The sequence below is a fragment of the Poromitra crassiceps genome, assembly GCF_964638095.1.
Source record: "Poromitra crassiceps genome assembly, chromosome: 1".
NCBI classification, from domain to species: Eukaryota; Metazoa; Chordata; class Actinopteri; order Beryciformes; family Melamphaidae; genus Poromitra; species Poromitra crassiceps.
Window position 1 is genome coordinate 14,242,962 of NC_139623.1, and position 14,918 is coordinate 14,257,879.

Below are 14,918 nucleotides of genomic sequence, written 5' to 3' on the forward strand. Positions count from 1 at the left end.
CATATATTCATCAGGAAGTCATATGTGAAGACATCTCAGAGGTCAATGTTCAACTGATTTCATTTCCTCTATTGCTGCAATATGAGCGATCTGTCAGCTCAGTGCTGGGAGTTGCGGAAGTGAAAAAGACTAGCATGAACATTTGTAATAGCTTATTATACTCCTGTTCCTATATGTTCCTCTAAAGTCCCCCCGCAAAATGCCTCATGGAGATGCCTGTCATTTTCTTGCCCAGAGCAGAAGGTCCCACTCCCAGGACGTCCTACCCAGGATGTTGCGGAGGGCAGAGTGAAGGGAACAATCTCCGGAACGAGCCGCAGCCCTCCCCCATCTTGTAGGTGTGTTCTTTTGATAGTGCGGCCCCCATTGTGGGTCATTATGGAGGACAACACAGTATATCTCACACCACTAGATAGCACTGTTAGCACAAGCTAATTACCATCACTGCAGTACCCCTGTCCACATACTGCACAACAAGGAGGAAGCCATGTAGCTTAGATCACAGGGTTTAGTAGTAGACATAAAATGCTTTTATTATCATGGATATAGAGGCAAAAGGCTGAACTGACATTCTATGGCGTTGAGTTACAATAGTTTTGTTTTTGATGAAGTTTTGTTTTTCAGATGCACATTATCAGAGGCAATAGGCAAAGGTTACCGGTACATGTCATGCAAACTAGATAAATAACTCTTTATGTGTACCTTTGCTATAAAGTTAATCATCCACTGGCAATAATGTAGTGCTCTTAGTTAAAAAAGGAAAGAGAGAAATATACCTATAGTATGTAAACAGTCAAAGAAATTGCACTTTCTTGGCTTGTTATTGGAAGCCTCACTACTGAAATAGAGCTGAATTTAACACTGGAAAAACTAACTAATTCACTTATCACTGATTGTCTGACCAATAGAAAAGAAATTACACTCAACCAAAACAAAACAAAAAACAGACACATTTGTATTCTAGAAAAAAAGTCATATACAATCATAGTCAATTTTAAAGAAATATTTGATATATCATATTGGTCAGTTATATAATTTGTTAAAAACATCTTAGTAAAATGAAGGCTTTGATTATTAACTTTTATGTATAATCCCAATAGTATTAATGTATAATACTAATTTTACACGCTACCGTTGATAGAAGGGAAATGGTTCTGTCTCTATGTACATTCACATGGAACTAAACGCTGTGGTTCCTTCCACTGCTAAGTGGATTAGCCCAATGCTCCTATGATGAGAACAATCTACTGTATATGTACAGAAAAATGACCTCCAATCCCCAAATATTCACAACTTAAAAAACACACAATAAAGGAAGTCCTTATGTAGTCCTTATCACATGAGATATTGCTTTTAAAGACTGCATGATTTTGCTTAGGTTTACTATACACAAGACAACATGGCACTTCTACAGAGCGTTAGGGGTAAATTCTCTCTCTCATTCCCTTCCCTCCCTCTCTCCTCCTCTCCTCCTCCCCTAAGACATTCTGATTGTCAATGTTCTGACTGGAGCAAAGAGCCAAACATTCTTAAAGGCAGTAAACAAAAACACTTGACCCCCTCCCACCCTCCGGGAAGCAATACTGAAAATAGTCAACAATAAACGTTCCTACCGTCGATATACTGTGTTGATTTCTTCAGTGGAGAGTAGTACTCAATCTGCCATTTTCAAAAATAACTTCCTTCTTTCTTAAAACCTCATTAGAAATTCTATTGCAGCGATGCCAAAATTCCTGCTATCACAAAGTCCTCCCCCTCCCCCTGCCTATTCACTGGTAGATAACAGACGCTGTCTTGGTAAAGCGGAGAAGACCGTAACACTGTCTCGACAGATGTTTTTGAAGTGGCTCCCTTGTCTCCGAATCTCCTTTCTCACAACTGTGCACTGATAAAGACCCATGTCACTTTGAAAGCTAAAGGAGTAGATGCGGGTGCTAGTTTGACCTATTGAGGCCCGGCCCACATTCTTGTTCCTCTGTAAGCTCCTCGCCTCTTGGAAACTTCAGAGCTGAAACGTCGAGTACCATATGTGTCCACTTTCACTCTGAGCAATGTCTCTCTTTGCCAGTTTGCTTAAGGTGCCAAAGTACGGGCGATCAAAGTGTGTGTGTGTATTTATAGTGTGGCCACTTTGCATGCAGTCTTTTAGTGTGCTTCTTTATCATCAGCACTAGTGCAAATTCATTTGAGCTGGTCTGTTTCTTTCAGCCGGGACAGTCTCTCTCTCTCTGTGTTTCTCTCATCCCTCGCCACTTGGACAAAGGATGCGTTGCCATGGTTTCGTCTGTGGTGTGATGCCCTTCTGAGCACTGGGTTCAACCCACTCATCTGCGAGTGTGTGAGATGTCTTTCATGCATCTCCTTTCGCCGTCGTCCTTCCTTCTGTCCTCTTCTCTCGGTGGCACTACGTCTGTGGTTAGCAGTGTGGAGACATCACTTCCTGTCCATCTGTCCAATGGTGGGCCTGGTCCCTTTCGTCCCGGAGTGGTCCCACCTGCACAGAGACAAGATCCTGTCAGACAGATGATGCATTCCCCCCGACTCTCTTTCTCTCTGAACGTGCACCTCTGTCTGAAGCTCCACTCACCTCTGTCTCTTAGCTTATGACTGTTGCAGGGTCAGGAGGAAGTCATTCAGCCGTTTCCTCCTCAATTCTCTGCTGCAAACCTCTTCTTCCCCTCTTTTTCCTCCCTCTCTTTCCTCCTCTCGTCTATTCTGGGTTTTGGTAGGCTGTGGTGAACAAATATGCAGGACTTAAAAGGCAGTTGCAGATTTCCATCCGTGTGGAAAATTGAATTGCGAAAAGAAAAGACATTTGACTTTCTGTGGGAAATATAGCATTTCTGCAGCATGTACTCACATGGGGGCTGGCAGTGCAAGGGCTGGAGGTGTCCTGAGTCTGACAGTGGGGGTCACTGCTGATGACCATCTCCTCCACCCCCACTGGCTGATCTGAGGGTCAAAGGTCACGCAGTACATGTATGTTAATGATCAATTCAATTAGATCTCTAAGTGTGTGCATGTGTGCATGTTATTTTATTTCCCCTCTTCTATCTGTGATCAGGGACTCTGTGTGGTTTTATTGTTAATGGGAATCTTCTATCTGTGATCAGTCAGGGACTCTTTGATGGAAACTGTGTGGTTTTATTGTTAATGGGGGGAAAGCTGATTCCTGCTGGGTTCTTGGACACCAATAGCGGATGACAGAAATGGGGAAACATTTCTGCAGGCTGAACGTCTGTGGTTGGAAAAGCACTTAGTTTATACTGCTGAGCATGATATGCAGAGACAAGCCAAATATGAGGAGGAGTACGCGGAACAAGCCAACACACGCACATATTACATGCACACACCAAAACCAAAGATGCACGCACACGGGACACAACAAGACATCCATATAGATGTAGTAGAAATTAAAATGTATACAGTTCAACCACATACACGTACACAAACACCTACATACACGTACACGTACACAAACACCTACAGAAACATACACGTCCACAAACACCTACAGAAACATACACGTACACGTACACAAACACCTACAGAAACATACACGTACACGTACACAAACACCTACATACACGTACACGTACACAAACACCTACAGAAACATACATGTACACGTCCACAAACACCTACAGAAACATACACGTACACAAACACCTACAGAAACATACACGTACACGTACACAAACACCTACAGAAACAAAAACTAACACACACACTTGCTTCATGGACCTGACTTGATGTGGCTGTCGTCCCCACTGGCTCCATCACAGGACAGATGCCGCATGTCCCTCTGCTCTCCTTCTGCCTCCCTCTCTCTGTCCCTCTCCCTCTCTATCCTCAGTTGGATCTGTCTGTCTCTCACAAGCTCCCAGTTTCTCACCAGGAACACATGGTGCTTCACCACGAAGCTCCTGGCCGGCACACAGAGAGCAACATTAGCCTTTACCATAGACATTATGACAGTGTGTTAGTGCATCCAATAGTTGAGTTCCAAATGTTCTTTCCATACCTCTCAGTGCTGGACAAAGGATCCATGTCGAGGTGAGGAAAGAAGCTGGTAATGTCACTAGAGCTCTCCTCCTGAAAATAATTGAATGGAGGCATGCATGTCGTTAGGATTAGTATAGGCACAGCCTTCCATCCTATGGAATAGGGGTGTCCCAAAAAATCAATTAATGTAAGAAACGCAATTCTTATTTTCCACAATTCTCAATCGATTCACAACTTCCAAGAATCTATTCTTAAAAAAATATATATATACTGTATATTTAAGTCACTGAGAACTGAGAAATACTAAGAAATCTTTATTTGTGCAAGTTGACCATGAGGAAATGTTACCGTTCATCTTAGGTTTGTCTTTGTGTGTACATGTGTTTACATTATTGCGATCAGTTGATAAAAGTAAAAAATACATAATCTTATACACTTTATTCTGCTTTAATGGCATGATTTGCTACACCGCGTTTCTAAGCACACAGCAGGCTGGAGTAGATCCCTTCTTAGCACACAGCAGACTGGAGTAGATCCCTATGTACCGAATCCACAATCGATTTTGAATCAAATCGTGACCCCAGGAATCTGAATGGAATAGTGTGATGCCCAAACATGGAACATCTTTCTCTTCTCCAACTCACCACTGCTTGCTGAGAGGATACAGTCTTCTCCTTCAGCCGGCCTGAGGGGTGGGGTGGGTGCGGGGCGGGAGGTGAATGAGTGAGTGAGGGAGAGGGAAAGGGAGAGAGAGACAGGGTGACAGAGGGTGACAGAAACAGAGTAAGATAAAAGTATGGATCAAACCCAACCTGAACAGCACACATCCAATGATGTCTACTCACAGTACTGTCGCTTCCTCTTCAGGGGCACAGCAGGCTGTGTGTGAAGCTGTGACAAAACAACACCAGGTTTACATCCTGCTGTATCAGTGATCTCATCCTAACACTCACTTTTTATCATCCCCCCCCCCCCCACTCCTACTACACAAGAACTGTGACACTATGAAAGTTATGATGGCTTTATTAGACTGTATTAGCCACCTCAAGGTTCAAGGTTCAAGGTTATCTTTATTATCTCCGAGGGGCATTTTGTAGTACAGCCAGCAGCAACATGACCATCAGACTAATGATCAGCCAAACAAAAATAGACAACAATTAGTTATTTAAAAAGCCAAATGGCAGCAGGGGCAAATTAGTTTTTAAGTCTGTTGGTCCGCAGAATTTATCTGCGGCCAGATGGGAGCAACTGAAACTCAGCGGGTGGCTAGGATCAGCCAAGATTGACTGATAACTTCTTCAAGGTCCTAGGAAGATCATTTAAAGTAGTACGTGCAATTTTACTGCACACCTTGACGATAGTTTGCAGTCTATTCTTATTCTTGAGGGTAAGTGACCCATAGCAGGAGACAAAAGAGAAAGCAAGGACTCATTTGATAAAACAAGAATAAATACATAAAAAATAAAAAAGCTTTTCATGAAAGTGTTCTCAACATTCAAGCTTCGGAGCTTACGATAAAACAAATTGGCTGATGGGCTTTTCCGACACACAGCATCTACTGAAGCTCGGAGGTCAACTTGTCATGTTGTTATGTTAAGGAGTGAAACCGTACCTGATTGTTCCTCCAGAGCCACAGAACGTCATAGGGCAACTGGAAATCAATCCGCTTTAGCCTCAGGTACTTCCCTGCAAGACACAAGGGGAATTTGGAGGGACTGTCTCTTTCAGATACAAGGAGAGACCATGGGCGGATTAAGACGTCATGGTGTCCCTGGGCGGCCACTCCCAAATGCCAACCAACACCCCCCCCCCCCCCCCCCCCCCCCCGGGCCACATTTTTCCGCCCATGGGAGAGACTACAAACAGCTACAGGAATGATAGCGCATTCACATACCAACATTGATGGGTGCAGGCAAAAGGCTATAGTCGCGCTCTCCTGGTGTGTATTCCATACTCTCTCTGCTAGCCTGCTGGGCTTGGGAGGGGGCACTGCAAAGCACATGCATGACAGCGTTTAGAAGAGGTACGATCAATTGTGCAGGATGTGAATTCTGTCCACCCCAATGTCTCGTGAGCTCTCACTCTGTGGTTTTGTAGTCATCAGAGTAGAGCCCCGCCCTCAGAAACTTCTTCCTGGGTGGAACATCAGCTCTCTCCTCCCATTGGACGGTTACTGTTTGGGACGGAGACGGCTCAACCTCTGAGTCTGACTGGCCGAAACATTCGGGGGGGGCGTCGTCGCACTCTGGCGGCGTATCCTCACCGACACTAAAAAGAAGGCATGAAGAGAGAGATAGAATGATAGAGAGAAAAAAAGAGAAAGAGAGAAAAGGCACTGGCTTAGCACACAGTGCTGAAAACCATGTGTTAATATAGTAGTGGTGAGTGGCTGTATTGTTTTTTTTTTGGTTTGTTTTTTTAATGCAAGTCAACCAGATCAGGTGCGATAGTATATATGCGCTGGAGTGGAGCAGTCGAGTGTTTACCTCTGGCGACAGGGGGAATCTTCGTGCTTCCTCTTCCGTCCCCTCTTCCTCTTGGCCTGCAATACTGACTCAGTCACCTGCTGCACTGGATGGCCTCCTCCGTGCTCTCTCTCTGCCACCCTCTCCTCGGGCGCGGACACAGGGGGCGCTGTGGAGGAGTGCGTGGGGGGAGATGCAGCAGGGGAGGGCAGCAGCGGCTGCTTCCTGGGGCGTCCTGGCCGCCTTTTCTTTTTCACTGCCACACCGTCTGGCGCTGGCACACTTTTCTGTTGCTCCCGGCTTCTCGAGTCACCTTGTAAACCTGCAGTCCGTTGAAGTGGAAAGAGGGCGGGAGGGAGGGAGGGGGTGAGACAGAGAGAGAGAGGGAGGGAGGGGGTGAGAGAGAGAGAGAGAGGGGGGGGGGGTGAGAGAGAGAGGGAGAGGGAGGGAGGGGGTGAGAGAGAGAGAGAGAGGGAGGGAGGGGGTGAGACAGAGAGAGGGAGGGAGGGGGTGAGAGAGAGAGAGAGAGGGAGGGAGGGGGTGAGAGAGAGAGGGAGGGGTGAGAGAGAGAGAGAGAGAGAGAGAGAGAGGAAATGAGACAGATGTGGATCAGTGATTGAGTCAGCAGGAGGTGCGAGGTGAGGCCACTCTAGGCTGAGTCATGCGGACGGGCCACAGATTAGGTGAGTCACAACGTCTCCTCTGACCAGATCACTTTCTGGGAAATGCATTAAGACCTGATTTATGTACATACTCACCCCCCCCCCCCCCCCTGAAAAGCCACACAAACGGACACAAACACAGTGCAGCACACATACTTTATTGTTGTGTGAGCATGCACACACACACATACACGCGCACGCACACAAATTGCTTCTGCACATTCTGAACACGACCTCAAGAGACTGAAGAGAGAGAGAGAGAGAGAGAGAGGGGAAACCAGTGTGTGTGTGTGTGTGTTCTACTTCAAAACACATATGCATTTGGTTAGATGATGTACTGATGTCAAACATATTCCAGCCGTTTGAAAAACAAGTCTCCGCTCACCCTCTCTGTCTTTGGCCCCTCTCTGACCTCCATGCTATTCCTCCATCAATCATCCCTCCTGAGGTCACTTATCTTTGTGTTCCATTTTCCACCGTCCCTGACAAGACTGACCACTCTTTCCCTGTTGGCCAGCAGTGAAGGCAGCGGCTCGGCTTTAAATAGCCGATCTGGCGGTTAACTAATGACTGTGTTCACTGGGTAGCCCCGGGCTGAAACAGCGTGCGGTTCGCTACGGACCAAGAAGATTTCAAAGATTTTCTGGCAGATCCCCACCAAGATGCAGCCTGCTCTGCCTGTTATAACGCTTTAAAAAGATCCAACAGGGAATGCTTGCTGAGTGGTTGTGTGTTTTGAGTGTGTCTGAGCGTGTGTGTGAGTGTGTCTGAGTGTGTGTGTGTGTGTGTGTGTGTGTGTGTGTGTGTGTGTGTGTTTGTGCCCATGTGTCAGGCACGTCTCCTGCTCAGCAGAGGGAGTCTGAAATTGGCTATAAAAAGAACGGAGTCTGATTTCCTCTAAAAAAAACCTGCAGGCTTTGATGTGCGGCTCAACAGCACCTGAGGCAAAGCAATGCTATCACCACTGTATCACTGCTGCCATCTTATCTCCACATTGTGCAAATATGAGAATGGGTCACAGTGAAAAAGTGGCTGTTTATAAAACCCAACCCCCTCAACTGTAACAAGTGTGAGTGCTTAATCTGATGGCATTAGATCTAGTAACCACTGCAACATCTTTTCTATATGATCTAGATGACTATATTTTCTGCCAATAAAACAGAGCATGGCTGTGCATTAACATTTGCACCACCACTCAGGATACCACTTGACCAATGTTGACAGTGGACACCTCTTTGTCTCATTTCAAATACTAGCATTGCAAAATGCCCACATATTGCTCCAACATCATTGGCCCTACATCTAGATGTCAGTGATCATCATTCATCCATCCATCCATCCATCCATCCTCACCTGCTCCTCTCCTCTCTGTCCAGGCTGGCTCCTCCCTCCTCCATGACCTGTCTCCACTCCCTGGAGTCCTACTGCCCATTCCACTCCTCTGGCCCCTCCCCCCTGTTGCCATGGCAGCAGAGGTGAACAGGTTGGTGTGTGTTGGTGGTGATGGGGAGGTCCTGTATAAGTGTGTCTGTTCAATGTCCTCCTCATCATCCTCCTCCTCTCTGTCTGATGCAACCATCCGCCCTGTATGCTGCCCCCCAGTGAAGGTTCTCCAGCCGAGGTTGGAGAGTCCAAATCCTGGCCCTCCCAAGCCCCCTACCTTCATCCAGGGCTGGCCGAGGCCACCCCAGCCTCCTCCAAACGAGGACAGATGAGAGGAACCCAGACCAAGTGATGTGAGAGGTGTGTGTTTGAACCTCTCTGCTGAGGATGTTGATGATGACGAGGCACTGGCAGTGGCAGCAGAAGAAGGGAAGGAATCTTTTCCATTCTCACATAACCAAGGTGATTCTGTTGACCGGACACTCCCCATTCCTCTTGTCGCTTTGCTTCCTCCATCTCCTGGCCCCACGATGAACCCTGACCTCGGCTTCGAACTGGCCAGCCCCTCTCTCTCCATATCATCTTCCTCCTCCTCGTCGTGCACCTCCTCCTCGTCCTCTACATCTCGCTCGCAGTGTCGGTGACGGTGTTTATGCTTGTGTTTGTGTTCACTCCTCCCGCAGCCACAGGAGAGGCTGGAGATGAACCCTGAGCTGAGGTGTGGGCCTCCCCCCCCGCCTCCCATCTCTCCCTCCACCTCTCCTCCTAAACCTCCCTCCCTCAGCAGCCTGCTCCTCCGCCTGTGGAATCTGGCCGGGTTGAGGAGAAAGTGGGGGTGGTGGGGCTGGTGGGCAGCATACTGGTGTGGAGAGTGCAGGGGGAAGGAGCTGTGGAGGTGGGGGTAGAGCGGCGCGGTCGGGGGGTAGCCTCTGTAGAAGCCCATATCGTCGATGGTCTCCTGGAACTTTGAAGGGCAACCGCACTGCCTGCGATCTGGCTTCCTGCCACAATGCACTGGCTGGCAGGGGTAGAAAGGTTGCGGTGAGAAGGAGGGGTTGGTAGAATAAGAGGAAGGATGAGGGGAGTAGAAGCCATTCAGATTGATCCTGAAGATGTTGGAGCGGAGAGGATGTGAGGAGGAAGAGAGATGGCGCCTTCCTCCAGCCGCATTCCCGCTCCCATCGAAGCCTTGGCCCAGTCCGGTCCTTGCCCAACTACGGCGTCCGATGTGGACCTCACTGAAGTGACCGATCATATCATCTAGTTGGGACAGAAACTCGGGGTCCTGCATGAGCAGCTGCTGGTGCTTCTTCTTGTGTTTATTTTTCGGTCTCTTCAGTGCACTGTGCCCAAGGCAAGGATAATAGTCTGAATGAGTGCATTTGTTGTGCCCCGGGCAAGGGCACGGACACAGGCAAGTGCAGGAAGGCACACAGTCATACTCCCTCCGCCTGTGCCGGTGTCTTTCTCTGTGTCGCTCCATGGCGGCCGGACTGGCGATGGGATGAGCGTGTCTGTGGATGGCAGAGAGGGGTGAGGAGAGGGGTGAGGAGACCGGAGACGGACGGTCCACAAGAGAGGAGGGGTGTCTCTGACCCCCGAGCATCACTCCCGAGCCTTGACCCATCCTGAGCATGCCTCGCCCTCCCCTCATCTCTCCTCGCTCCGAGACACTGTTGTTATCTGTGCCAATGCCACTATCACTAGGCAAAGTCTCCTCGCTGTGTGATTCGCTCCTGGGGGACGGGGTGGCCTCTTTCAGGTGGGCGGGAGAGCCAGGTGTGTGAAGGAGAGAGGAGAGCTTACACGACGACTGGTGGAAGGGGAAGTGATGCCTTCCCTGACACGGGCAACTCTTCTTCACAAAGGGAGAGAGGGACGAGGAGGAGGGAGGGCGAGGGGAGGTGCAGGAGGAGGACGGGGAAGGCAGGGAGAAGGGGTGAGGGAAAAGGAGGGAGGAGGTGGGATGTTCAGCTAGGCTGCCTTCACTGTAAGGGCTTTGGGCGCCGCTGGAGTGGGTAAGAGATGGGGAGGGGAAAGGGTGAGAGGGAGGCTGGGGTTGGCTGGAGGAGAAAAGAGAGGTTTCAGAGGGGTTGGTGAACAGAGCAGGCTGATGAGCTGAATTGTGGGAGCTGGAGTTCAGGGTAGCTGTTTGAGCTTTGGGCTTGCGTCCTCTCCTCTTGCCCATGTAGATAGTCCCTCTCTTGCTCACATTGATCTGAGGGCCTAGCTTAGCCCCAAAGGAGGAGGAGGACAGGGCGGAGAGGGTGTGTGTCGCTGTGGCCTCTATCGATTTACACACTCCGAGAGAGGTCTCTCCATCCATCTCTCCTCCCCTGCCCTCCTTTCCTGCATACTCACACAGGGTTCCCTTGTGGAGTCTCCTCTTCTTTCTTTTCTTCATCTCACTAATCAGCCTCCTGATCTTCAGCTGCCTGTTGCTCTTTACAGGATGCATGTCTTCACTCCGCTCCTTAGCATCAGCTTGTCTCCGTGTGTCTCCACTCTGGTCCTCAGGGAGGGTGTCTCCACTCTGCTCCTCAGGGAGGGGCCGTTTGGGAGGACGACCACGCTTCCTCGGAGTGGATGTAGACTGGGTGCTATTGGGAAGTATTGGGCTGGGCTCCAGCATGGGGGCTTTCTGAACTCCTTCACACCCAAGAGCAGGCACCTCAGCTGGGATAGCATTGGGCGAAAGTCTCTGTGGCGGTTCATCTAAGCTAGAGGTGTAGGATTTAGGGCGGCCCCTCTTTCGCGCAGGTATTATGGGGGATCTAGAAGCAGGGGGGCTGTGGTCAGAGTGGGGGAGACTCTGGGTTGGCGATGGAGGTTTGGTTGCAGAGGGAAGAGCAGAGGAGGAGCTGCTGGTGGAGGAAATAGAGGGGGTTGGGTGTGACTCATCTGCCTGCTGGATAGTGGCCTTGGTAGGGAGGCACATCTTGGAGTTCTGGGGGAAAGTCAGTAATGGATTATGGTGTGAATCCACATGGGTGTCCTGGTTCTCCACCCTCTGAGCCCGGTGCACTAGCTTGGTCCAGCTGGGCCGCCTGGCTTTGCGCTTCTTGAGCGGCCGGCTGTCCTGCTCCGGGGGTGAAGAAGGGGGAGAGACGGGGGAGCGGACAGAAAGAGCAGGGAGAGAGGGAGGTGCAGAAGAAGAAGGAGCAGGGAGAGAGGGAGGTGCAGAAGAAGAAAGAGCAGGGAGAGAGGGGGGTGCAGAAGAAGAGGGGTGGCTTGGAGGCACAGTCGGATGTCTTGATGGGACGTCTTGTTCTTTAGATTTACTAGTGTCACCTGTTGTTGCTGGTTCGGCATGTTTAACTGGCTGGCAAGTATCATCTGCCTGGTCTCTCTCATCTGCTCTGCCTGGGTACGGTAGTTTACAGGTCTTATCTAGCTTGCCACTATCATCTGTCTCACCCGCTTTAGCGTTGTTATCTTTTGCTCTGTGTCTGTCTGGGCTAAGCTTATCCTTCTTCTTCTCAGCCTTTCCTCTCTCAATCTTCTCCACTGCATCTCTCCACGTATCATCAACCCTGCCTCTCTCATCCTTGCCTTTCCCATGCCTGGATTTCTCCTTCTTTTTCTTCTTGCCTTCCTCCTTCCTGCCCTCAGTCTTTGCTCTCTCAGCCTCGCCTCGATCTCGCTTGGATTTCTTCTCTTTTCGTTTCTCTTTCTTTGCCTTCTTCTCTTTCTCCCTCTTCTTTTCTAGTGAGGGCTGTAGAGGCGGATCCTGTTTTGGGGAGTGGCCAGAGGAGAGACACACAGCAGGGGAGGAGTTTGGTTTAGGGGTGACGACAGAGGGAGAGCAAGGAGAATCTGTCCTACTCTTATGTTCTTTAAGGGAGCTGCCGGAGACTGGGGGTCTTGCTGCAGAGTCCATGTCTCTGGGAGAAGGAGAGGAGGAACTGCTGTGTTTTCCAGCTTTGACCTTAGTGGACTTGGTAGGGCCGAGGACGTCGGCGGAGCCTTTCCCATTGGACAGTCCCTTCTGTCTCCCTGTCTGCACCAAACCATTCTGTTTGTTAGGGGTGTCTCCCTCACTCCGAGGTTCTCCTGCCGACAGGGTTTGGAGGGATGGGGTAGAGGGAGTAGTGGGAGCTGTCTGGTCGGTCTTAGGGGAGGCTTTGTGTCCTGCAGAGACTGGCTGGCCATTGACACTGGGAACCTTCTCTCTCTTCACTTTCTCCGATGAGCCATTTGAATTCGCCTCTGTCTTATCAGCCAGTTTGATAGGAACCTGGAGGGTGCAAACAGGCAATCTCTGTCATAGACAACAATGGCTGTGATATCCATTAGTTTGCTGCTGATAACAATGAAGGACAATGGCACAACAACTTAAATGCTTTTGTTTTTGTCTGAGCATTAAGAGAGAGATTGAGGACAAAATGACTCAATCAGGCAGAGAAAGGAGGGCATAGTGAGGAGGAGAAGGAGAGAGTGAGGTGATGGAAACAGGAATGGTGGTTGGTTGACACAGAAAGCACAGAAAGGAGAAACACAAAGGCACAGAAACTGAGAGAGAAAGAGAGTGGGACAGAGAGGGGGAGTGAAAGATAAATGAGAGCAGGTAGAGAAAAAAGGGGATGTAAAAATAGAAGAGAGGGACAGAGATAGCGAGTGAGAGAGAGAGAGAGAGAGAGAGAGAGAGAGAGAGAGAGAGAGAGAGAGAGAGAGAGGGAGAGAGAGAGAGAGAGAGAGAGAGAGAGAAAGCTGTGCTATTGGTAGCTATAAATTGCCACTAATAGAGATGAGAAGGCTTGACATTTGGTGTTTGTCCTGTAATTTTGGAATGCTGCATTTTGAGTAGCGTTTGGGCTGATGGACCAAGGACTGAAGGACTGATGGTCCAATGTCTGCAACAGCTCCTAGTAGTTGCTGTGCCGTTGTCCTATTTATAGGTCTGTTTACTCAAATGTGCTGCTTAGGTTTCAGTATTGAGACAATAGCTTGTTTGACCTTATTACCACTAAGCACAAAGCTGGGTCATTTTGCACCAGATAAGCCTGTCTGGTGGTTGACTACGAAAAGCAAAACAGAGCTACAACACACATGTGCCATTAATAATGTATTACTATGTGGTTATGAATACCTTCAGTCATTATGTGTTCCCTTCTCCCCCCACGTTTTCCCCCCATTTTGAGCTAACTTCAAATACCAGTGGGTTTATTAATGGCAGCTGTTTGTGTGTGTGCATAAGGCTTGATGCCCTTGTGCTTACCTGTTTGGCTGACTTGGTGCCTGGGCAGGCGAGGGCAGGGGCTGAGGCTGAGGCTGGGCTGGACGCTGTAGGAAGTGGCTGCAATGCTGCTGACGATAATGACAGCGCTGGTGAAGTGGTAGACACAGTTTGTCTGGATGCCTCTTCTGGTGTGGGGTTGGTCTTGCTCTGCTGGCCCGCTCCCCCCTCTCCGTCCCCCCTTAGCACCCCCGTCCTGCCCTGTCTCTGATAGGTCCTGATGGTGGGCTTGCACACATAGCTCTCCAGAATTTTGGGTGGTTTCTTGGTCCGTTTCGCCTGCAGTCCGATCCGGAGTCGTACATTCCCATCAGGGCAGCTAGCCTCTCTGCCGGGGAACTGAAGCTGCTGCTGCCCCGCGCCTCCACATCGGCCCTCGATGAGCAGCTCCAGGACTGCCCCTTTGTCTCCTTCTTTCTTCCTTCTCTCCTCCTCTCTCTTCCCCGAGTCTCCCTTCTCTCCCTCGCCCCGCCTCCGTATCTCCGCCACTTGTTCCTGTTCTGAGTCTTCAGGTGGAGAGGTGGGGGTACCCCCCTTCACTCTCTGGTCCATCAGAGGAGTCAGGGGGGAGGAGCCGGGTGCGGTGGGGTTCCCAGTATAACACTAAAGGACCCCGGGGGGGTCAAGGGCTGAGAGGAGATTGCAGGTGCAGGTGAGGAGATTTACAGAAAAAAATGCTATAAAGGTCCAAGCAAAGGTTGACTCCCTCATCCAGCAACGGTCTCTCTCCTATCCTTCAGGCTTGAGCTGAGAAGGAGTACGTTAGAGAGACAGACAGACAGACAGACAGACAGAGGTCAGTGATTAGTCACTTCAGTGTGCTCAGATGAGTAGCAGGAGCAGAGGCATGGAGGGGGGAAGTCCCCCTCCTGCAGGCAGCTGTAGTGAGGTGCTAACGTCTCTGAGTCCACAGAGATGATGATCTCACCCTACACAAACCCAGGGGGCCAATCAAAGGCTACACAGCAGTCGATTCCCAGAATGTCGGCACTAACCGCAATGAAGGCCGAGGCACATTCCTTAAAAACAAAAAAAAAGCTTTTTCTGACAAACGGTAAATAAGTTCAGTTGTGAAAAGACAGCACACTTCCTGATCCTCTGCACGTCTCTTACTGACGCTCTAATCCTTATTATGCCCCCCCCCCCCCCCCTCCCGAAATCAATATC

General features: G+C 49.6%; 1 protein-coding gene across 1 annotated transcript; it reads right to left on the reverse strand.

The window, feature by feature from the left end:
• Positions 1–540: 540 nt before the first annotated feature.
• LOC310773496 (uncharacterized protein) lies at positions 541–14,062 on the reverse strand (the record flags this gene model as incomplete). Its single annotated transcript, XM_083633388.1, has 14 exons — positions 541–2,494; positions 2,588–2,730; positions 2,861–2,952; positions 3,745–3,926; positions 4,025–4,095; positions 4,650–4,690; positions 4,851–4,896; positions 5,618–5,691; positions 5,900–5,994; positions 6,088–6,273; positions 6,492–6,792; positions 8,486–12,752; positions 13,734–13,968; positions 14,055–14,062. 13 exons carry the CDS (start codon positions 14,060–14,062, stop codon positions 2,602–2,604), a joined length of 5,727 nt encoding a protein of 1,908 aa, XP_083489514.1. The 3' UTR covers positions 541–2,494; positions 2,588–2,601.
• Between the last annotated feature and the right edge of the window lie 856 nt (positions 14,063–14,918).